Source organism: Mesoplodon densirostris, chromosome 15 (assembly GCF_025265405.1).
Source record: "Mesoplodon densirostris isolate mMesDen1 chromosome 15, mMesDen1 primary haplotype, whole genome shotgun sequence".
Taxonomy (NCBI): Eukaryota; Metazoa; Chordata; class Mammalia; order Artiodactyla; family Ziphiidae; genus Mesoplodon; species Mesoplodon densirostris.
The window spans coordinates 14,730,111-14,754,159 of NC_082675.1; the positions used below are offsets into that span (position 1 = coordinate 14,730,111).

The 24,049-nt window shown below is 52.0% G+C and overlaps 1 protein-coding gene across 3 annotated transcripts in view; it reads left to right on the forward strand.

Moving 5' to 3' along the window:
* The window catches only part of RBM19 (RNA binding motif protein 19), a 140,319-nt gene that overhangs the window by 34,429 nt on the left and 81,841 nt on the right, over positions 1-24,049 (forward strand). For all 3 annotated transcript variants that reach the window (XM_060118998.1, XM_060118996.1, XM_060118997.1), the window contains exons 19-21: positions 3,616-3,695; positions 6,169-6,224; positions 9,221-9,337. In XM_060118998.1, coding sequence (XP_059974981.1) covers positions 3,616-3,695; positions 6,169-6,224; positions 9,221-9,337 — 253 coding nt within the window. The remainder of the gene's footprint in view (positions 1-3,615; positions 3,696-6,168; positions 6,225-9,220; positions 9,338-24,049) is intronic.

Below are 24,049 nucleotides of genomic sequence, written 5' to 3' on the forward strand. Positions count from 1 at the left end.
CCTGTCCCCAGCATCTCTGTGCTCTGGAAATCTCCCAGGGAAGAGCAAGAACAGACCCATCTTGGGCTTTCCCTCTTCCCTTCCAAGAGAAATGACCCCAATGTAGAACATCCGGAACATTCCACTGAGCCATCAGCCACGCACCTCACGGGCCCCTGGGTGCCTGGGCCATGCAGACCCCACCCTCATCTCTCCTGTCAGCCTCAGGCGTTCCCACGAGTCCCTTGGCGTCTCTCTGTTTCTTCTCCAGTCCTGGCTTCCTGCACATGAGAGGCCATTGTTGCTTGCTTTCTCACAGCTGTGCGGTCCCCATCCCTTCAGTTTGGCGGGACTTGTAGGGATGCCACGTGGGCTGTCCCATGGCTGTGTCCTGAGAGACTAATGAGCCAGTGGTTACAGCACAGAGCGACAAGGGGTCTGGTAGAGGGGCCCTGGCTGGACAGGAGCCCAGGCCAGGGGTCTCCACGTCAGACCGCGACTCGCAGTCAGCTGGTGGGAGCCGGGTGTGGGTGACGGAGGCGGGAGAGGGCGTAGTCGCCGGTCGGGAATGTAGTGAAGAGGCAGAAGAGGCACCTAGAAAGGTAGGCTGAGTCCAGAGCACAGAATGGCTTTCTGCCAGGCAGAGGAGTCTGGGCTTTTTTGTTTGTTTGTTTGTTTTTGCGGTACGCAGGCGTCTCACTGCTGTGGCCTCTCCCGTTGTGGAGCACAGGCTCCGGATGCGCAGGCTCAGCGGCCATGGCTCACGGGCCCAGCCGCTCCGCGGCATATGGGATCTTCCCGGACCGGGGCACGAATCCGTGTCCCCTGCATCGGCAGGCAGACTCTCAACCACTGTGCCACCAGGGAAGCCCGAGTCTGGGCTTTTTGCCAGAGGAGCCTTGGAGGGTCTGAAGCAGACGGGTGGCATAGAATTTGGGGAGTTCCTTGTATTCGTTTGCTAGGGGTGCCATAATAAAGCACCACAAACTAGGTGGCTTCCACCACAGAAGTTTATTACCCCACAGTTCTGGGAGCCAGAAGTCCAGGATCAAGGTGTGGGCAGGGTTGGTTCGTTCTGAGTGCTTGTGAGGGAAGGATCTGTTCCAGCCTCTCTCCTTGGCCTGTAAGTGATTGTCTTCATGTTCACATGGCATTCTCCCGTGTGCACCTGTCCTGTGTTCAGAGTTCACCACCACCCCTTTTCTTTTTTGTAAGGATACCGATCATATTGGATTAGCGCTTAACCTCATGACCTCATTTTTGCCTTGATTACCTCTGCAAAGGATCTGTCTCCAGATACGGTCACATTCTGAGATGTGCAGGTTAGGACTTTAACGCACACTGCGGGGCTGGGCACAGTTCAAACCATAACATCCCTGTTCACCAGGAACCGCAGATGTAGTTTGGGCTACAAGGAAAGGCAGCTAAGCACCTAGTGAACGACATGAAGGCCCAGTCTGGGGGGGCTGGGGACGGAGTTCAGAACAAGAGGTGACCCCTGAAGTCTGGCGGGTGAGACAGGCTGGCAGAGGGGTCGCCAGTTCCATCCAGGGCTGTCCCTGCAGGCTGTAGTGTCACCGTGCCTCTCTCCACAATCAGACGCTCCGTGGAGCCTGCCTCTCGGCCCTCGGGAGCGCTCTTCAGGGTGCTTTAGAGCTGTTATCTGATCTTTCAGTGTCATGGGCAGCTCTTGAAGCTACACTGTCTTTTTTAAGAGCCTGTATTTGAGAGCCCTGCTCTCTGGGGCTCATCCATCACAGCTTGGGGGGAATCTAGACGGTGTCTGTTATCAGCGAGGGTCTCAGCAGGAACCAGAGAGCACACTCAGCGGGGGTTGTCAAGGAGATGTTTGTAGTAAAGGGGCCAAGTGCCCAGGTTGTGGGCTGGGCTGAGGGGACCCACAGGGGAATGTCGAGGCAGTGGATCATGTGGGAGAACGCCCCTCCCCTGCGGAGCCCAGAGGCCGCGGGGAGGGAGTGGTGTGACCAGAGCCACAGAAGAAGGGCCCCAGCAGAGCCAAGGGTGTGGGTTGGACACTGGCGCTGCCAGGACCACACCAAAGCGGGTAGGCGATGGGGTGTGTGGAAAGAACGGGGCCCCCAACTCTCCCTCCTCCACCCGCCTGCGTCAGATCGGACCTTTCCATTGCGTAAACCAAACAGGAAACCAGAAGGCCGGGGAGCCCAAGTCGTGCTGTCTGTGGACATCAGCGTTCCAGGGCAGGAGAAGGGCAGAATGGATCTGCACAGCGTCACTGAATCGGCAATGAACTTGACTCTCTGTAGTTGCCTTTAACACCATCTTAATGAGCTTTTTAAATATCCTACGGGCACAGACCCTCCAGCCTTGGCCCTAAGAACAGTTTTCACATATCCACTGGAAAACAAATACTGAAAGTCACCACGGGGTGGCGCTACCCACCAGCCATCCGTTCTGTCTGAATCTCCTTCCTGTTGCCCGCAGAACCATGTCTGGGCTGTTTGTGGAATTTCTTCCTGCTTTGGGCCCTCGGTTTTTTTTTTGTTTGTTGTTTTTTGTTTTTTGCGGTACGCGGGCCTCTCACTGTTGTGGCCTCTCCCGTTGCGGAGCGCAGGCTCCGGACGCGCAGGCTCAGCGGCCATGGCTCATGGGCCCAGCCGCTCTGTGGCATGTGGGATCCTCCCGGACCAGGGCACAAACCCGTGTCCCCTGCATCGGCAGGCGGACTCTCAACCACTGCGCCACCAGGGAAGCCCTGGGCCCTCGTTTTATAACACATAGTTGTGAGTAGAAATGCAAACAAGCAGGGGCACAGCCTCACAAACGATACAGACGAAGATGAGGACTGCTGGGTCAACAGTGGTGAACTCTGAGCCTCATTTGGGCCCATCAGCCTTCAGCCGACCCTCTTTGAGTTCAACTGTGAAAAAAAATAGTAAAATTAGTAAATCAGCATGAGCCGCGGGGGCGGAGGCATGCATCACATTTGTGTCAAAGAGCACGGTGTAATTAGAGACCTTATTCTTGTGTGCCCCCAGTTATACATATTTACAGTCAGGAAGCAGAGTTCTCTATAAATTTTGGAGATACCCCTGGCTATCTGAACTCTTGCTACTCACGACCCAGCAATAGGGAACCAGAGGAGTTCTAACGAGGTGGTCACAGCCTCCCTGTCCCAACCTTATGTCTGAAGCCCAGGAACCAGGTGTAACTGGGTGGTCAGAAATACTTTGTAAAGAGTAAGCCCTTGGCGTGCTTGACTTTGATGCATGTGTTCCTATTATGCATTATGTATGAAAGCAGGGGACTGCCCGGGTAGAGGTTTTGCCGCCTGTCGTGGCCATGGTCATCCCTCCCTCCCAAAGGCGGAATTCTATTATGAAGTTAATTATCACGTCGATCATCTGTTAATTAATAGTCAACTGGGCCTCAGGTGGCGGCTATATAACCTCGCTGGCTGATTCTTCAAGACGACTGGTAATAAATGGCCAGCCGGGAGCTGGGATCTTTTTGGGAACAAAGAGGGGCATGAAGAAATGAGAATGTCGAGGGGCCGTCCAGGGGCCCCTCGGAGCCTTTGAACTTGGTCTGGTGCACCTTCTTTGTTTTCCTCCCTGCCTGATGCCCCAGTACGATTCCCACCTCTCTGTCTTTCAGGAGCGCTGCTGTCCATGGGGTTTGGATTCGTGGAATACAGGAAACCGGAGCAGGCCCAGAAAGCTCTCAAACAGCTCCAGGTAAGTGGGGATTCTCAGCCGAGGTCCACAGGGGCACGAGGCAGGTGGGGCGGTATCCCGTCAATCTTCTGAAATTGAGTGGGAATGCAGATCAGCCCACATCTTCCCAGGCCCATTGCTTTCTCCAGTTCCCTAGGGGACCGTGGCCCACGGCCTTGAACCTTCCTCAGCCCCCCACAGTCACTACAAGTAATTCCTTCAGTCTGCAACTCTTGATCAAGAGCCTGGTTTGTGCCAGACCTCAGGGAGATGGGTGAAGCAGACCTCTGAAGAAATACGCCAAGACCAGGTCATGAGAAGTGCTCGGAAGCAGATAAAGCAGACACTGTGGTGAGGGGAAGGCTCCTTTCGATCGCGTGGTCAGGAGAGGCCCTCTCTGAGGACGTGACAGTTGAGCTGACACCTCATTGACAAGAGGAGTCAACTACACAGAGGTCTCGGAACAACACGTGCAAAGGGTCTGGGGCAGGGGCTCGGGGCCAGCAGTGAGCTTACTGTGTCTGGGGAGCAGAAAGAGGCCCGTGTGGCCGGGACAGGGGACAGGGCGGGAGGTACGTGGAGCTGGATCTTGCAGACCTTTTATGGACCGTGGAATTCAACATAGAGGCAGTGCGATCCCATCGGAGGGCTTGGAGCACTTTGGGGAAGGATCTGATTTCTGCTGCAGAGCAATCTCTCCAGCTGCTGTGTGGAGGGTGCATCATAGGAGGGCAGGTTGGAGACCGTTGAGTCCTCCAGGCACAGGTCAGGGTGGACGCAGTGAAAGTGGGGAGAAGGGGGCTGAACGCACAGGTGTTTGGGACACAGACTCAGGTCCTACTGAGAAAGGAGCGATGCTCTCCTGCTAGGTCGAAGTGCAGGAACAGATCAGGGCCCTGGATGGCAGGAAGGGAGCTGAGCTTACAGGGAGCAGAACAGAGCCCCAAAGTGGGCCAGGCCTCAGCTTAGGACAGTGTCCTCAGCACCTTCCCTGACACCCCACGTCCCCAGGCCCTTCGATAGCAGGAAGGGGACAAGGGACAATGCTTTCTCACGAGCCTCTTTCTTTCTGGAGGCCCGCTTGCTCCAGGGGGTCCAGGATCCCTTTTAAACCCTATTCAGGATGTCATGTGTCTGTACAGGCCATCCAGGCAGCGGCAACATAAGATGGAGTTGACCAGGGCCAAGTTTACAAGCGAGCGTGTAGCAAGCTGCGCGCCCTCCCAGCTCCCATTCTCTCTGAGACGTGTGCTTGGGCCTGCACAGCTGGGCTGGATACCGGGTGAAAAGGGCACCCATACCGGCCCACCTCCCTGTGAAGCCTGGCTTTATAGGGACCCTCCAGGTGATGGAGTCTGTCGCAGTAGAGCTTGCTAGTCAAGCGAAAGGCCTTGGGGATTATAGGAAATGTAACTGGGCACTTAGCCGATATGATCGTTTTTGTAGAATTTTGATGACCCTCCCCTTGGCCCAAAGCAACTCCAGGGAGGGCTGAATTGGGTTTGGGTGGGGTGATGGGGAGGCATGGCCTCTGGGGCCTCTGCTCTCACTTGGAAAGTCTCTCTGCTCTCCACCTCACATGCCCATGGGGCCAGGCTAGCTGTAAACTAGCGACGGGGCCAGCAACACCCAGAACAGAACCTGGGCACCTGCACCCCTTCTAACGGGGCAGCCACTTCTTGGCCTCAGCCAGTTACTGCCTGACGGGCAGGTGGGCCCCAGCCATACCAGATCTTCTCTGGTTTTTTGTTTTGTTTGTTGTTTTTTCAAGAGACACTAGAAATCCAACTTTTTCATTAGATGCTGTGTACTCATTTAACTGGATTTCAGCTCTGCACGCCCAGTGGTCTGTCTTTCTCTTCCGTGTAATTCAGGAGCCTGTCAGATTCTACCTTGCACACATTAGAGTTATGTTCTGTGCGTCGCTGTGTGCTACATACGGGCATATTGCCGCAAAGAACTGTTTATACGAAGCTACGTGTGCTGTATTTTATGGGAGACTTTAAAGGACTTTCAAGGGTAATTTTGCTAATACACCAGTTTTGCCTTAAGGGACCCATGTTAAGAGCCTAGCTTTAGATGCATCTCTGCTGTGATTTAGAATTTTTTTTTTTAACAGCATACAATCCAAACCAAACTCTCTCTCTGCAAGTCAGACCAAAGGGGCTTACTTTGCCTGAAAATGCTTATAAACAATGGAAAATTCTGTGCCCCTTGAATGGCTTAAAGGTCAAGGCCCACTCGTGGCTCCAGAGGACTTGGAAGGCTGGGTCTCCGTAAGCACCAGCTGCTGCCCGGGCTCAGCGGGAACCACTTCCAGGAAAAGCCCTCCTCTGTCCTTGACTCCAGCGGGCTTGTCTCCTGGGAACAGTCAGTGCCCCCTCGAAGTTCTCTCTCCCCTCACTCAGCCGAAGCCCTCTCCGGTGAAGGACAGGGCTACGGGTGAGTGCTTCTAAGAGGACAGAGGGACAGGCTGTGTTGTCTCATCTCTCAGGGTCACGTCATGGACGGCCACAAGCTGGAAGTCAGGATCTCAGAACGAGCCACCAAGTGAGTCTCCCCTGCCCCCTCTTCCTTGGGTTGAGTCCGTCCCTTTTGTGTTGGTGCCGCTGCCCTGGAGGGTGTCTCATGGTCTTTGAACATCCTCCCCGACCCAACCCCCCCTCACCCTGGGACCCCTTCCTAATTAAGCAGGTGTCCTGCATGCCAGCTCCGATACCCATTTCCCTGGTAAACTGGGACCACGCCAGTCCCCGGAGTAAACGTGTTAGTACACATCTATTATAACAAAAGGAACACAGGTGGGAGAAGCTAGCAAAACCCACTTATCTTGGCCCTATAAATAAACCCAGGGAGACTTGCAAGTTGCTGAAGCCTTGGACGAACCAGAAGCAGTGAGCAAACCTAGACGTCTCACATTATGGGGCTTGCTTTCTTGGAGCTGGACAACGGTGCCCAGAGACAGCCTCCACTTAATTTGAAAGAGGTTCAGTAGATGTTAGAGATGGAGACAGACCACTGGACCCAATGACCAGTTTCCTAAAGTAGTGGAGGTCTCTTGGGGGTTTTAGTTTTGCCCCTACATCTTCACCCTTGCAAGTCCTAATTGAACTAATACACTGGAGCTGCTTTGAACAGTGCCCGGCATGTAACGTGTACCTGGGGTCAGCCTTTATCATTGTTGTCATTGTCAATCCCATCTGTCCGCCTCAGGTGATGAAATGACTGCCTCTAACAATCCTTGGGCTGGTTTAAGATGTTTATTTGATGGTTTTCAGCAAGTCGGTCATTTGTTGTGGTCGTTGAGCAGATTAGCTGCCAGTGAGCTGACCTGAAGCTGCCGCTATCTCTTCCTTCTCTCTCTGTTTTTTAATGCTACCTGTGAAGCCAGCCTCGGCCACCTCTGGTGGTGTCCACCCATCCCAGTCCATTCCATGCTGAGCATCCTTAGCCAGAAGAAGGCTTGGTGTGGGAGCCCCCAGAAGCTAACGGGCGTTCTTGAGCCATGAATTAAGAGTGGGGAGGGGCGTCCAGCTTTGTGCCCTGCAGCTTTGGGTTCTAATCCAGAGGCTGTGTGACCTTGGGCAGCTGATCTTGCCCGTAAAGTAAAATGTGAAAACTGGAGGTTGTGCATGAAGCATCTAGCACGTGGCCAGCACGTGATCACTCAGCCAGTGGTGCCGGTCTGTCTTCTCAGTCCCCTGACTCCAGGGAGTCAGGCTGAAGTCACCTTGCAGGCTCTCAGTTCCTAGGCAGTGTTCATTTAGTTTTTATTTTATTCAACAAAAAATTACAGAAAGCCTACTGGGCACCAGACACTCTTCCCAGGAGCTGGGGAGGGAGATTCCTCGTGGGGTTTACATTCTAGGGCGGCGCTATTTGATAGAAGTTTCTGCGATGATGAAAACATCCTATAATGTTCTACATCTGCACTGCCCAGCGTGGTAGCCCCTTGCCACACATGGCATTTGAGCTCTTGAAACGTGGCAGCTACCACTGTGTTAATTATCTATCGCTACCTAACCAAGTATCCCAAAACTTAACAGCTTTAAACAGCAAGCATTTATAATCTCACAGTTCCTGAGGGTCAGGAATTCAGGAGCAGCTTAGCTGGGAAGTTCCGTCTTGGCATCTCTTACGAGGTTGCCGTCAAGACGTTGGCCAGGGCTGCAGTCTCGTCTGAAGGCTCAACTGGGGTTGATGGCTTCACCTGCAAAATGGCACATTCACATGGCTGTTGGCAGGAGGCCACAGTTCCTCACCACGTTGGCCTCTCCCTAGGCTTGCACAAGTGTCCTTACAGCCTGGCAGCTGGTTTCCCCCAGAGCGAGTGATCCAAGAGAGAAGAGGGAGGAAGCGGCAGTGTCTTTTATGACCTAGTCTCAGAGCAGGAGAGGAGTACACAAGGGGCATGAATACCAAGAGGCAGAGACCATTGGGAACCATCTTGGAGGCTGGCTAGCCCAGCAACCAAGGAGTTGAATTTTTAATTTTGTGTCATTTTAATATCAATTTAACTGTTAGCCACGTGCAGCTGGTGGCTGCCGTGTCAGAGAGCACGGCCCTAGAGGACAGACCATAAAGAGAAACATGACTGAATATGTAATATGCTCTTGGATAGTGATGAGTGCCAGGAACATGGAGCCAGGGGTGGGAGTGGGAGTGGGCTGCTATTTTAGTGGAGACAGTTAGAGCAGACTTAAAGGAAGTGAGTCATAACCGTCCTCATAATCACAGCTACCGTTTATGGAACGCTTACCCTGTGCTAGGCACAGTGCAGAGTGTTTCGACGTGTCTTTCATGAAATCCTCAAACAATCCGATGAGGTTGGCACTATTATTAGGCCTGATTTACAGTTGAGAGGCCCAGAGAGGCCAAGTAATAACTTGTCCAAGGTCACACAGATCCTAAGTGGCCGACGCGGTATTCACACCCATATTGTCAACTCATGGCTGTGCTCGTGACCCTCCCCTGCTTCCATGGAGTGGAGGGTTTCCCTGGAAGAGCAGGGGGACAGGTTAGGGATGGCCTTGAACCTCAGGTAGAGAGAGTTTCGTCTCACAGCCCTGACCCCCCTCCGTGGTTAGAAACTGCTCCAGGCCCCTGGATGCTGCGCTTCAGGTTCGTGAGGAAATGTCTCCAACAAGACCTTGGGACAGCTGGCGTCTTTCTGGGCACCTGCAAAGAAAGAGACAGAGGAGACTGGGTTTAGGGAGAGACTGCCCCCACCCCCCATCAGAGTTCTTAAGTCCCTGCTAGTCCCTGAGTGTCTCAGATGAAAGGCAGCAGACACCCCAGGTCAGGATGTGCCGACGGGACATCCACAGCTGCTGGAGAGAGAAGATAATTAGGCTGTGTGCCACCCAGGGGGGCCCGCCTCCTTCCCCTTTCCTCTCAGCTGCGTCCACGCAGAGCCCTCGAGTCCCTCACCTGAACAGAGGACAAGAGCATCGGTGCTGGTGGGGGGAGGGGGGCCGGTGGAGTCAGCAGAGGGCAGCAGCTGCCGAGGCCCCGAATAACCTGAAGCCTTTCCGCCGACCCTCCAGGCCGGCCCTGACCTCCGCTCGGAAGAAACAAGTGCCCAGAAAGCAGGCAACATCCAAGATCCTGGTGCGGAACATCCCCTTCCAGGCTGACAGCCGCGAGATCCGCGAGCTCTTCAGGTGAGAGGCGCTGGTCCGGTCCGTGGGGCCGTCGTGTCGGGGCGAGCAGCTGAGCCTTCGGGTTCTTGATGGTCTGCCAGAGGCCAGTGCGGTGGCCTCTCAGAGGTCATCTTCTGGCTGCCTTTGATGTATCTCCCTTAGTCTCAGACATTGCCCTCCAGACCGCTGGGCAGAAACATGTCCAAACAGGGCAGTCAGTCTTCTTCATCCCCACCAGCGGCCTGCAGGCGGGGCAGAGACCCAGGCGGCTGACGCCCAGCTCTGCCCATGGTCTGCCTGAAATCCTGCCGCCCGAGGCATCCTTTGCTTTAAGCCGGTGGCCCACTACCTTCTCTGCACCTTTGAATCACCTGGTGACTTTTATAAATACACCTTTGCTCAGGCTCCGCCCCCAGAAAGTTGCATTCAGTTGATCAGGGGTGGAGCCCAGATGCTGGTATTTGGATCAGAGCGCCCCAGGGGATTCTGATATCCAGCCATGGCTGGGCAGCCCTGATCTGCACTGCTGTCTATGGAAAGCCCGCTTTGAAATGAGGGGGGACCACCTGCCTAAGTAATGCAGTCCACCAGCAGACGCTACAGCGCAGGAGTCAAAACTCAGAGATCTCTTGGGGGCCAGGCAGCAAACAGTCTGGCAGAGCAGACTGGGTGGGAACTGACGGACTGGAGGGCCAGCGGTGATGCTGGGCAGGGACGCAGATGTCATAGGACCAGTTCTTCCCGCGTTTTGAAAGAGAAACTGGCAATCTGGATTCTTGAGTGGGCAACTAATTCACTTTCTAAAAACACTCTGTGTGGGACAACGTCTACCTGAGGGCCGGATGTACCCCAGGGCCACGGGTTTGCAACCCCTGTGCTAGTACATGACACTGTTCGGTTTTTCAGATAAGTTAGGTACCACCCAGCACCAAGCCTTGGGTGAAACGTCTTTAAAGAGAGGGCATAAGGGGGAAACGTTTATAAAGCCAGGGCACTCTCCAGGCGTGTGCTGTGTGGCGCAGAGAACAGACCCTTCTAGCTGTCAGAACCTAAGGCAGATGACATTGGCCCCAACCAAGCAGATCATGGAAGCTCGGCTGCAATCTAAGAGTATTCTGGGGACCTACAGCTCTGTGGCCTGCACAAGGGTGAACATTTAGAATTCTGTGTACTAGACCTTGTTTGTTTAACCTGCATTTGTCCAGTTCTGGCGTGAAGATCAGGAGAGCTAGATCCCGATTAGGATTAGCAATTAGCATTTGCCAGGTCAGCTGTGGTTGCAAAATGTAAGTCCTAGATTTTGGAGACTGGGAAGCGTGTATTATCTTTGTGTGAAATCTACCCTCTTTGCTCCTGCTCCGTGGTGTGAAGAATGGAGAACCACTTGAAGGGTCTACTGTAAAAATCCCTGTCGTTCCCCCCCAATTCTAAATCATACACTGGCACCCAGTTCATTAACAGACATGAGCCCAGTGCTGATGCAAAGACGGGGACCCTGTCGATTTCTTAGTAGCAGGGTCTTAGCTATGATCCCAGGGTCCCCTGCGTGGTAGTATCAGCCTGGTAAGGTGGGGTCACCATCTGCAGGAGGCTGTTTTCCATCTCCCAGCATCTGGGGAGACGAGTCGAGAGGAGTGGGTCGCCGTCACGAGAAGGTATGTATCCCGAGCCTCGCACGGCCGCTGGTTTCAGCCATGCTCCTGCTTTTTAAAGAGTCCAGTTTAAGAACTGCCAGGTCAAAACGGGATTGGCCTGAGCAGCACATGTTGAGCAGGAAACAGCATCCTGCCGAAATGACAGTTTCGCTTGGTTCCGCAGCCTGTTGAGGATGACACTTATCCAGGGAAACAAAAGACCGCAAGGCGAAGGGAAAAGCGCTTTGTCTGATCTCACGTTTTATGTTTATTTTGAGAAGACAGGGAATTAGTGTCCCCCGAACATCATTACATATGGTGTCTCTTCCTCCTGCCATTGTTCTGGTGGTAGTTTTCATCAACCCCTGGAAATCCAGAGCCTGCTCAGAGCCTGGCTTTGTTGGGTGTTCTGGCGGGGGGCTTGAGGCCGTTGCGAGCGCGGGCAGCAGGGGTCGCTGTGAACCTTCTCTGGGAGACGAGCTCCGCCAGGAAAGCACAGACCCGGTTTCAGACAAAGCCAGTGGCCAGCAAAGGTCAGAGCCAGGGGAAGATGTCAGGGTTTAGGGGAACCAGTCCGGTCCATTTTGCCAGGCAGTTTTCATGGAGTTATCCTACCAGGCATGATCAAAATCACCAGCTCACTGTGTGTTGGCCTCTGCTACACACCTTCCTATGCTGTATCTTTTATTAAGCAGCAGAGGAGGGTTGCTGTTACCCCTTAGTGGAACCACCATCCCGCACATGTGTCGTTTGTACCAGGCACTGTGCTAGGCGCCTGGCACGTAGCCATTTCAGGAGAGACAGGCTCCTCTCTCAAGGAATTCACTGTTTGTGAAGGACCAGGAAGGAAAGCGACAGTGACAGCCGCACAGTGACACACCCGGGGTGTGAGGGCATGAGTGCAGCGCCGTGGGAGGGCATGGTCTGGTTCTTGAGACAGCCCGCTGGGGGGCAGCAGCTCACCCGCCCTCCCCAGCCACTGGGGGCCCTGCCCACGCACTGGGGACAGTGGTTTCTCAGCCGAGGCAGTGTTTGCCTGGGCCTTTCCTGGAGGCCACCAGCCTTCCACCCGGGCCTCACTGCACCACACCCCAACCCCTTAAACCCAGCCCGATGGGTGCCAAGAGGCCCTGCAGATCCATGCCTCTGCGGGATCGTCCTCTGGGACAATTCGAGGCTCGCCCTTTAGAAAAGTCAGAGAGTAGACACAGCAGTTCTCTCGCGGCCGCCCCCTTTCTGGGCCTCAGTTTCCCCTGGCATAACTCAGTAGTCATAATACTGGTGGTGACACGTGCTACGAATTTTGATAATAACGCTAGTGTCTATCATCATCATGAAGTAGATTTTTCGAGCGCGACCTCTGTGCCAGGTGCTGTGGGCTGAAGCGCTTTGCCTGATTACAGCCCCGCAGAGTGGTTGTCGTCGGCTCCAATTCCCAGTGAAGAAACCAGCTCCAGAGCCCAAATTCCTACCCACTGGGTTGTCAGATGGCTCGGGCTGGCACCCAGCTCCCTCACCATGTGGCTGCCTCAAGGGCTGTTAAAAGGATTAAGTGAGATTATGCATGTGGGGCACTTAATACAGCACCTGGTATGGAGTGGGTAGTTAACTAGCATTAGCTGTGGTTATTAAACAGCACAAAGCCAGCGGCTCCAGGCTTTGAACCCAGGGCAGGTCTGACTCTAGACAGAGCCCGTGTCACAGTAGTGCTGAATCCTTGGAAGTTCTCTGCAGCATATCCTTTTTTTTTTTCCTCTTTTCCCTAATTATCTCCCTCCCTCCCAGCTCCCCGGGCCCTCCACTGTAGTCCTGTCCCCCTCCAGCTAGGTTCTGGGGCAGAGAGGGTCAGTAAGGAATGTGAGACACAGGGCGAGGCCGAGCTGCTCCTCCTCAAGCCCTGAAAGGACATGTGGAGGACAAACCGGGGTTCCCCAGACTGCACAAGGGCACACATGGATGCAGGGAGCCAACGCCTCAGCCCACAACCAGAGCAAGGATGGGAATGGTCCTCGGCTCACCCAGCAGGTGCCCACAGTCTTAAGTCAGTATCAGTTCCAGAAGAAGAAAGATGTAAAGTGGGCATCCCCCTGCTCTCTGGGTTGACTGTGGGTTAGGTGTGCACACGTGCATGCCTGTGCTAAGTTGTTTTGCTCAGTTGTTTTTTGTTTCACATCTGTTTTGTTTTGTTTTGTTTTTTGCGGTACGCGGACCTCTCACTGTTGTGGCCTCTCCCGTTGCAGAGCACAGGCTCTGGACGCACAGGTTCAGCGGCCATGGCTCACGGGCCCAGCCGCTCCGCGGCATGTGAGATCTTCCCGGACCAGGGCACGAACCTGTGTCCCCTGCATCGGCAGGCAGACTCTCAGCCACTGTGCCACCAGGGAAGCCCTATGTTTCACATCTTTATTGGAGTATAATTGCTGTACAATGTTGTGTTAGTTTCTGGTGTACAACAAAGTGAATCAGCTATATGTATACACATATCCCCATATTCCCTTCCTCTTAAGCCTCCCTCCCACCCTCCCTAAGCTGTTTTCTTTATTCTTTTCCTGCCTCCATCCGAAAGGCTGGGTTTGAAAGACCCCAGGGCAGAAATGTGGTTCAGAGAACAGCCCCTCGGATGCTTCCAAGGAGCCTCAGTCCGTTTGCTCAGTGGAAGCCTCTGCATTCAGGGCCTCCCGTCCTGACGCATAAGCGCGTGTGTGCGGAGCCAAAGCGTTTGATGGAAGGGTCTCATTCCCACCCACATGTCAAGCGACGGCCCTGAGATAGCAAAGACCCCTTGGGAACCAGGTGGCTAGTGCCTGCGAGCACTTAGGAGGCCTCGGACACTGAGCTGGCCACATCCTGGGCACTCATGGTGTCAGTGTATCTTCAGAACAGCCCAGCCTGGTGGAACTATTGTTGTGTCCATTTTCTAGATGAGGAAACTGAGGCACAGAGAGGTCAAGGGGCTGTTGCTAGAAGGACCCTCAGTTTGCCCATTTCTTTTGTACTCCAGGGGCAGCCTTGATTTGAGGCACCTGGTTTCTGGAAGGCAGTGATCTTCCAAGAAAGAGGTTCTCCAGACAGGGCTCCAGCCTCGTGAACATCTGACCCGTGTAGCCCCTCAAGGCCTCACGCTTGCCTTCATGCTCTCCTGTCGCCATCTTGAAATTCTTAATTTTCCAACAAGGGGCCCTCAATTCTCACTTTACACTGGGCCTAGCAAACTATGTAGCCAATCCTGCCCGCAAACCCATGGAAAGATCAGGAGATTCAGAGCCAGAGTGTAGTTTGGCAGTCGGCCAGCCTCTGTTTCCTCATCTGCGGGAGGGGATTGACAGACACGCCCACTTATCCTCCCTCCCCAGGCAGTGAAAGGCTCACCTGAGAAGCAGGTGCTGCTGTGGATTCACTGCCTCTCTCCTCACTGCCTCTCTCCTTATAGCAAAGGTTGCAAATTAGCAGTGTAGATGTGGCCCCCGGTGTGGCTTACTTGGGCCCACACAGTGTTGGGGACAGGGTGGTGGGGACGAGTTGGTGTCCCATATTGGCAACGCATGGGGTTTCACATCCAACCCTGGTTTCTGACCTGGGAACAAACATGGAAGGGTCTGACTCCATCAGGCCCGGGTTCCTCTGTGGCTGTTCCGCTGTTGCTCTTTGTAGCGGCTGCTCACACCTGCTCTTGAACTTCCCACCCGGCCCTCTTCACTCTTTCTTACCCACCAGCCTGGTAGACACAGAGTTTATGATTCCTGGCTGAGCATCACAGCTGATGTGGGGACTAGACAGCCCCTCTCTGGCCCCTCCCCCTCCTCCGACTTCACTTACAAGTGCCCCGAGTAATGTATCGCATTCAGCCATCCTGCCCCTTAAAGGCTGGCCTCGATTTGAAAAATGGCCACAGCACAGAGGCATCCTTCTTAGGTGATGATGATGGCATAGCTTAAGTCTACAGTGCAGTCAGATAAGGACATGCAGCTTGGGTCCAGCCCGCCTGGGTTCATGTCCCACCTCCACCACTTTCTAGCCGTGTGACCTTGGGCAAGTCACTTACCCTCTCTGTGTCTCTGTTTCCTCATCTGGAAAATGGGCGTAGACCTCCAAATGGCATATAACCTCAGCAGGCAGTTATAAGGATTGGTTTTGGGAACAGTTCCTGGCACAGAGCAAGCGGAGTTAGCTGGAATTCTTGCTGTTGAAAATGAGGCCTTCAGCTCACCCTTCTGCTGGCTCCCTCCCGACCCCCCAGCCAGGGTAGCTTGGCCTGTCCTCTTCTCCCGCGGCCCCCATTCCCGTTCCACCCAGCCTGCCTCACAGCTCCCCTTGGAGTGCTGTCCATGTGGCTGCTTTCATCTCCCTCACCCCCCGCCCCCAGACACGCTGTCTGGTTTGCTGCAGTGGCCACAGGCCCCTGGTACGTAGATGGTTCTCAGTTAATGTTTGCTGATCACATAGATTTAACTGTGCAAAGTCTTGCCCTATGGAATCTGGTAAAGATAGGGTGTGTGAGACACAGAGAGGTTAAGGAGTTTGCCCCGGGTCACACAGCTCTGAAGCGGCACAGCCAGCTCTTTCTCACTCTGGGGCCCCCTCACCCTGACCACTGGGGTACTGTCCCCAGAGGTCAGGGATGTCAGGTGGGAGCCGCTGGCGGAAACACCGCCATCTCTGGCAGGCTAGGCCTTCGGCTGCAGGCTACAGATGGAGAGCTTTTCATCTGAGCCTTTTTTCCCCCCCCTCCTCAGAGGTGTGAACCACCTGCCAGGGGTGTGAATGGGTGAGCTCACAACAGGTGTCTGGAGGCCTTAATTACTGGGTTTGCATCTCCTGTCCCCGGTGCACCTGTTGTGCCCACTTTGTGGGCAGCATCCGTCCGTCCCAGGCCTCCTTTCCTTCTCATTTCCTCTCGCAGTGACCGTGACCGTGGAGGAAGGGCTGAAGACAGCTTGCCTGCCGAGTTCCTCTCACGCGCTCCCCCCTTGTCCCCCGCCCAGTGGCAGGGTCACTGCCCGTTTAACTCCTGGTTGTCAGCAGCACTTTTCCAAAAGCTGCAAGCCCTGTAACCTGCTCTCCGCGGGCGGCCCGGGACGCATGGGGCCACTCCCCGTTCATTAGGGAGAAGCTCTGCAAAAAACAGGCTCGGGCAGTTCACAAGAGCCAGCCTGGACCATTCCAGAAGGGGGGGTTGGGGTTGGGGGTGGCGGAGAAAACCCTCAGCCAGGTTCTGAAAGGGGGCTGGGGTAGGGAGGGCGCAGCTGTCCCCAAGTGCCTCCCCACCCCCGCTCATCTCCCGCCAAGTGTACCCCCGCAGAGCGACCCTAAAAAGAAGGCACTGCATCCACTGATCAGACCCAGCCATGCTCATTCATTGTCCTATTGTCCCTGGCTGCTTTTAGGCTGCAGCAGCAGAGTTGGATAGTTACGACAAAGACCAGAGGATCCACAAGGTTATAAAATACTATCTGGCCCTTTATGGGGGTAAGTTTGCTGACCCCTGGACTAAATTAAACCCAGGGCCTGCAGGGAGATGGGGCATGCCCTAAGGGGTTTTGGTTCTGTCTTCTAGTTTTAATTACACACATAAGGTATTTTTTTCTTCCCCCTTTTATGAAACATACAAACATTACAGGTAAAGCTATAGCCCCACTGACCCTGCTGAAGATAAGGTCTCAGCTCAGAGAATTGCTGTGTTCATTTCTGCAGACCACGTCCCCACTCTGATTCGTTTTTCTCATTAGAGGTATCCCTGCTTCTCTGACTTTGCTGGGTTTTTTTTTTTTTTTTTTTTTGGTTTGGTTTGTTGTAGGACTGTTTTCTACAAGCAGTTTTAGGTTTACAGCAAAATTGAGAGGAAGGTATAGAGATTTCCCACATGCCTCCTTGGCCCTGTGTGTACGTAGCCTCCCTATCAATCAGCATCCCCACCAGAGTGGGACATTTGGACTCAGTGAATGTGTAGCTTGCAGCATTTTGTCTTTTTTGAATAACACATGCTCCTGGGAACATTCTTGTGTATGTCTGTTGGTGGCCATGTGCATGCTTTTCTATAGGGTGTACCTGTAGGAGTGGAATTGCCGGGTCATGGGGTGTGCGTATTTCAGCTTCAGTAAATATTGCCAAGCAGGTTTCCAAGGTAGTTGTATCAGTTTGCCCTTCCTCCATGAGTGTTCTGGTTGCCCCTTGTCCTTGCCAGCACTTGGTAGTATATGTCTTTCTCTTTCTAGGCATGTCTGGTGAGTATACAGTGGCATCATCACGTAATATTAATTTGTGCTTCCCTGACGGCTAAGGAAATCAAATGCTTTTTCATACATTTATCATGATTTGGCTATACTCTTTTGTAGAATGCCTATTCAAGTCTTCTTGCCCATTTTTTAAAATTGGATTGTCTTTTTTTCTTACTAATTTTCTTAATTACTTTTTATATAATTTTATATATTCTGGGTTCAAGTCCTTTGGTGGATATATGATTGCATCCCCTCCCTCTCCCATTCTGTGGGTAGCTTAGTGGTGTCCTTGGATGAACTGAGTCTCTTAATTTTAAATATTGTCAAGTTGTCATTTTTTCGCTTCCTGGTTAGAACCTTTTGTGTCCTATTTAAGAAATCTTTGCCTCCAAGCTCATGAAGACAGTCTCCTATGTTTTCCTCTAAAATCTTTGGCCTTTCGCAGGTAGGTATGTAATCCATCTGGAATTGATTTCTGTGTACGGCGTGAGGTAGAGATCAAGGGACATTTTTTTTTCCCACATGGAGATTCAGTTGGTCCAACATCATTTATTGCAAAGACCATTCTTTCCCCTCTGCTCTGCAGTATTGATTTTGTCATAAATCAGGTGACTGTGTATGTGAGGGTCTGTTTCTGGACTCTCTAATCTGTTCCACGGGTCTGTTTGTCTACCCTTGTGCTAATACGCGCTGTCTTAATTACTGTGGCTTTGTAATAGCTTGCTCTGTGGTGTCTCTGTTCTTCAAGACTGCCTCGGCTGTTCTCGGCCCTGTGCTCTTCAGGTCTTTGGGTTTTATTCCTCAGCAGCTGGAGGTTCTGAGCAGAGGGAGTGGTGGGATCTGACTTCTATCTGTGAAATATCTCTTGAGGAGACCCGAAGGGAGGTTTTTGCAGTCCCCTGGGCCAGAGGTGATCATGGCTTGGACCAGGTGTCAGCCGTGGAAGTGGGGCGTCAGATCGGTGCCGGGGGGTGCATTTTCAGAATCCTGCTGATGGCTTTAGTGAGGACTGTGATGCAAACAGGAGTCAAGAATCACCCCTATATTTAGGTCCTAAGCAACGAGCTGGATGATCTGGGGTCAGGGCAGTCCGAGGGAGGCGTCAGCTCCACTCTGCACGCCCACCCTTTCCTCACCCTCGATGCATCACACATAACAGGGGCCACAGCGTGGTGCCAGAGTTGCGCTTCTCAGTTGATCTGTCCACGTGTGTGCATGTGTTTGAGGGCTCGGCAACACCTCCGGTTCAGGGCCGCCCGTTAGCTGCGTGGACGTCAGCTGTAGCAGCAGCATCGCTCTGTCAGTATCCCTCATGGGCGTGTTCTCTGCCGTGAGAGGGAGGACTGTTGACAATACTCCGGATGTTTGCACAGCCCTTACCAGCGGGCCCTGCCGGGGCCTGAAGTGCCTTTGTGCTCATGATTTCATTTGTTTCTTCCCCCACAAGCCTGGGGAACAGCCGCTGATGAGGCAGATGGCTGCACAGCCATAAAACCCCGAGCAAGTGGCAGAGTCGGATTCATGCTCCCAGTCACTCCCTTTCTCTGCTGCTGTTCCCGTGGCAGATTCAAGGGATAGAGACGTGCCTTTTCTCACGTATCCATGTAGCTCATATCTATTAAGTGCTTGGAATATGCCTGTGATTTTCCATGTCTATGATGCTTATCAAGACCAATCTATAAATACGTAACATGTGCTCACTGTGCGCTAAGTACTGTGCCCGTTTCAAAGTGCCCGCTTCTGCCTCTGGGATCACTACATTCTAAGAAAATGAGGGGCCCACCTGGGAAGATGATTATAGTTACAAGGCAGAAACAAAACAATGCGGCGGAATCAATTCTTCCATTAAGGGACCGTCCCAAAGACAGAATGCAGGAGTCATTGCCTAACCTCTTTTTATTTGGGAAAAAGATCTGGGGTTCTGAATGGACTCCAGGGTTCCCACGAGCCAGCTGTAGGATGCAGCTCAAATGACTTACATGGTCCAAATCCCAGAGGCCCCATCCCCACCCTGTGGTGTGACCACATCTTGGATCCAGCTTTTAATGTAGGGGTCCCTTGGTTTAGAGGGGAGAGGTGTGAACTAACCAGGCTGTAGCAGATTAGAGGAGCCTGCGGGGCGGAGACTCACAGCAGATGTTACTGGGAATCAGATTTCTGCTCAGAGGAAAAACATGCAGATACACACTCCTATCAGAATAGCTAAAGAAAAAAAACAAGAGTAACACAGAATGCTGGCGAGGATGCAGAGAAACTGGATCCCTCGCGCATTGCTGGTGGGAATGTAAAATGGTACAGCTCCCCTGCAAACGAGTGTGGGCAGTTTCAGACAGACAAGACAGGCACTTAGCACGTGACCCAGCAGTTGCCCTCTTGGGCATCTATTCCAGAGAAATGGAAACTTGTGTTCATACAGAAACCGATACATGGGAATTCCCTGGCAGTCCAGTGGTGAGGATTCCACGCTTTCATTGCCCAAGGGCCCGAGTTCAATCCCTGGTTGGGGAACTAAAATCCCAAAAGCCGTGCAGCGTGGCCAAAAAAAAACCCTATACAGATGTCCAACCACTGATGAGTGGGTAAACCGAATGTGGTCTATCCATACACCGAAATGTTATTCTGCCATACATAGGAGTGAAGTACTGATAGCTGCTGCACCATGGATGAACCCTGAAAACGTTAAGTGAAAGAAGCCAGATACAAAAGACCACACGTTATATGATTTTATTTATATGCAACATCCAGAATAGACAAATATAGAGAGAAAGAAAGTAAATTAATGGTTGTTTAGGGATGGGGAAGGGGTTGGGGGTGACAGCTAAAGGATATGAAGGCTGATGACATTTTCTAAAATGGCTATGGTGGTGATTGTACAACTCTGTGAATACACTAAAAGCTGTGGAATTGTACACTTTGGGCGAACTGTATGGTACATGAATTGCATCTCAGTAAAGCTGTCGGAAGGAAGGAAGCGGCACACAAATGTTCGTAGCAGCTTTATTCATAATGTCCTTCCGTGGGCATGTAGTTAAACTGTGATGCATCCATACAATGGAATATGACTCAGCAACAAAGAGGAACAAACCACTGATACATGCAGCAACGTGGATAAGTCTCTAGAGAATTATGCTGAGAGGACAAAGCTAATCCCCAGAGGTTGCATACCACATGATTCCGTTTATATAGCATTCTTCAAATGACAGAATTACAGAGATGGAGGGCAGATGAGTGGCTGCCTGGGATTAGGTAGGCAAGAAGGGAGGGAGGTGTGGCCATAAAAGGGTAGCACGAGGGATCCTGTGATGAAACCATTCTGTGTCTTGACTGTGATGGTCACACGAGCGTACATGTGATAAAATTGCATAAACTAAATACGCACACAGATGAATACATGCAAAACTGGTGACATCTGAGGAAGGTCAGTGATAGTATTACTGTCAGTTTTCTGGCTGTGATCTGTACTATGGTTTTACGAGACGTTACCATTAGGGGAAACTGGGTGAAGGGTATATAGGCTCTCTCTGATTATTTCTTACAACTGCATGTGAGTCTGTAATTATCTTAAAATAAAAAGTTTTTTGAGGGCTTCCCTGGTGGCGCAGTGGTTAAAAGCCCGCCTGCCAATGCAGGGGACACGGGTTTGAGCCCTGGTCCAGGAAGATCCCACATGCCGCGGAGCAACTAAGCCCAGGTGCCACAACTACTGAGCTTGTGCTCTAGAGCCTGCGAGCCACAACTACTGAGCCTGCATGGCACACCTACCGAAGCCCGTGCGCCTAGAGCCCGTGCTCCGCAATGAGAAGCCACCACAATGAGAAGCCCGCGCACTGCAGTGAAGAGTAGCCCCCACTCGCCGCAACTAGAGAAAGGCTGCGCACAGCAACAAAGATGCAATGAAGCCAAAGATAAATAAAATAAATTAATTTTAAAAAAAGTTTTTTGAAAACGAATATCCCAATCCATAACGGATTAAAAAAGGCCACTTCTTGAATTAGTGAATTGCCCGTTGCAAGGCGTAAGCAAATGAAGGCTAAGGTGACTGTTTGTTAAGGATGCTATGAAAGGGATTTCTGATGGAATGGGAGGCCAGGCTCACTCCCTGTGAGACACTTCCACCCTTAAGTATGTCAGCAGTAGAGTCCGTTCTGCCAGAGAAAGGAAAATCCTCTGGGCTGTGGTGTCTGCGGAAGGTGGTCTGATTCTGTGGTTAGAAGGAAATGAATGCTCAGCAGCCTCACAGTTAATAGCCGGGGTGGAAGGGAAATGGGAGAAGGGAAATTATCCCAACTTGTATAAAGATTATATCCTTATGACTTAGATCTAGGCTAATTGAACCCCAGGAAATGAAAAGACTGGTCTAGTAAGTATATTTCACCTCCTAGGATCTATTTTCATTTCGTAGGTTTAGGCACGAACCTGGCTATAGAAAACTATTAAGCTTCAGTTGTTTGCCGTGTGAGGCTGAAGTGTTTCTGCACCCTTTTCAGAGAGCCAAGGGAACCCAGGTAACCCCCCATCTTGTCCATCTAGGCGCCTCCAGGTTCTCTGTCCTGCAGGCTGGGCACAGAGCGCTGTCTCTCAGAGCAGGCCTCCCCCCATTTAAGATCCTGGGAATGTAGCCCCGAGGAATCTGGTAGAGATGTGTTCTGGGTGATTCTTTCTTCATTTCGGAAGCCTGCTTTGCAGAAAACCCCACACCAAACTCTTGGCTTCCCTCTTTGAATGGTCCTGCTCCCTGCCTACCAGTATGTCCACCCAGGGCTGGCCAGAGGATGTAAAAGTGACTGCAGCACAAACCAGGACAAAGCAGCACTTGCCCAGGTGAGGTACTCAGGTTACCTGAGTTCTCCTTTTCCATGCTGTCTTGTCCCCCGGTCATCAGAAGTCGGCTGTCAGCTTGGAAAGGAGCCAGTGTGATTTTCCAAGTGAGACCACCTGGCCAGGGAGTCAGGAGACCTGAATTCTGGCCCAGCTCTGCCTGGCACCTGCTACATAACCTTGGGCACTTGGTGACTTCTCAGAGCCTCTTGTTCGTTGAGTAAATCAGTGATGGGGTTGGGCGAGGCCAGCCAGAGCAGATAGCTTCCCCCTCGCAAGCCGGTGCAAACCCATTGGTCATGGCTGCTAGAGTTCTGTCTTGGAGAATTGTGAGGCCGCCTGGGCTCCGCAGGAAATGGCACTGTAATTGATTAGCGATGTCTGCCAGGGACACGGGCTCAGCGTCTGTGATAGGCAAGCAGCTGCAGGTATTCGCCGAAGATTCTGGTATTTATTGCATGTCGCTAGAGCTTTTACGTTTCTGTCTGCCGGACTGACTGGTAGAGCAGTCCCAAACCACAGCCCCTGTGGAAGTGGACTTAGCTTTCCTCTTTAAAAAAAATAAAAATAAACTGAAAGTCGAGAGGATATTTCTTTTCGTTGTTTTCTTCCTTCCTTTGCAATTCCATAGATATGGTCTTCCATCACAGCTGACATTTCCTTTCGCCCCAGGCCTAGAGTGATTGCAGAGTAGTTGACAAAGCCCAGACAGTGGAAAGGGGCACCCTGGGGAGAACGTGCGGTTCCCAGGGGAGGGTGGGAGGGTGAACAGGAAGGGTGCTTTGTGCCTGATTCCCACCACAGCCGCCTGCTCTCACATCCTCTCTCTGCACTCGGTGCCTTTTCAGTTACAAGGTCTCCGCGCTTTGTCTGGGCTTGTTGGGAGGGCGGCAGTCAGCTCGTTGTAGCCACCCGTAATTGTGCTGTGTGTCACCAGCACCCTGGTGTTGAAAGGCAGCGGGGAGGGAGCCCCAGGAAATCTTGGGAGGCTTCTGAGTAAGAACAGGTTCTGAATCCTCTCCTGTCTCAGAGCTTTCCATGGAAAAGGGGTCTCGCCACACTGCTTTTTAGTTAAGAAATAACCCGTGGGTTTAGCAAATATTTACGAAGCATCTCTAATGAGGCAGGGGCTTTGCCAGGTGCTGGGTTACAGAAACAAACGTGAACTCCCAGAAGGGAAGGGACTGTCTTGGTTTAAGGAGAAGTGGATACAAGGTTCACTCCATTAAAACCCTCACAGCAGAGGCCAGGTCATACACGTCGTTGGTCTGGTGACAGCTTCTCCAAGACTCAGTGTTCGTCTTTGTAGAATGGCAAGATTAACAACTGTATCCAGTTTGCCGTAAGGACAAGGTCAACGATATTGGTAAAGTGCTTGGCCCTTTTCCAGTCCAGAGGATGTTTGTTGTATCTGGTACCCAGAACTCCTAGAATACACTAGGAGGACACCACTTACTCCCAGCCCTGCTACTAACTAGCCGAATGCGCTTAGGAAGCTTACCTTATCTTTCTGGTCCTCCCCAAGGACACTCTGAAGTGATGGAGCTTAACAACAGGAAGGTCTCTGGAAGGGTCTTATTTTCAAGGAGCATTTCATAAAATCATGGGCCATGACCGTATTTCTCAAACTTGAGAAATGTATAAAGAGCCCTCCATTTAAAGAAAAAGAAAAATCTCGTGGTCCTTCCCCGCACAGCGATGATGTAAATATTTTTATTATTATGTTACTTAACTATGTACAAATGTAAAACCCAGAATAAACCTACAACTTACGCTTATGGTTCTCTTAAGGACCATAAAACCAAAACACATTTTCAAATTAAATACAAACAAAATTTTAAATCAATAAAATTCAAATTAACAACATTATTTTAGTGTGATGGATGATGTTGTTTTACGGAAACCAAATTCAGAATGTGGGTTTTAATATTAGAAAGTTGTAGCCTCAGGTCCAGATCTATAATCGGTTTCGCTACTTTTACGTCAGTCATACTAATGCAGAGGATGCTTATTTGCATAAGTCAGTATGTGCAGGACGGGAACACCGGTTTGAAGGCTTTATTTGC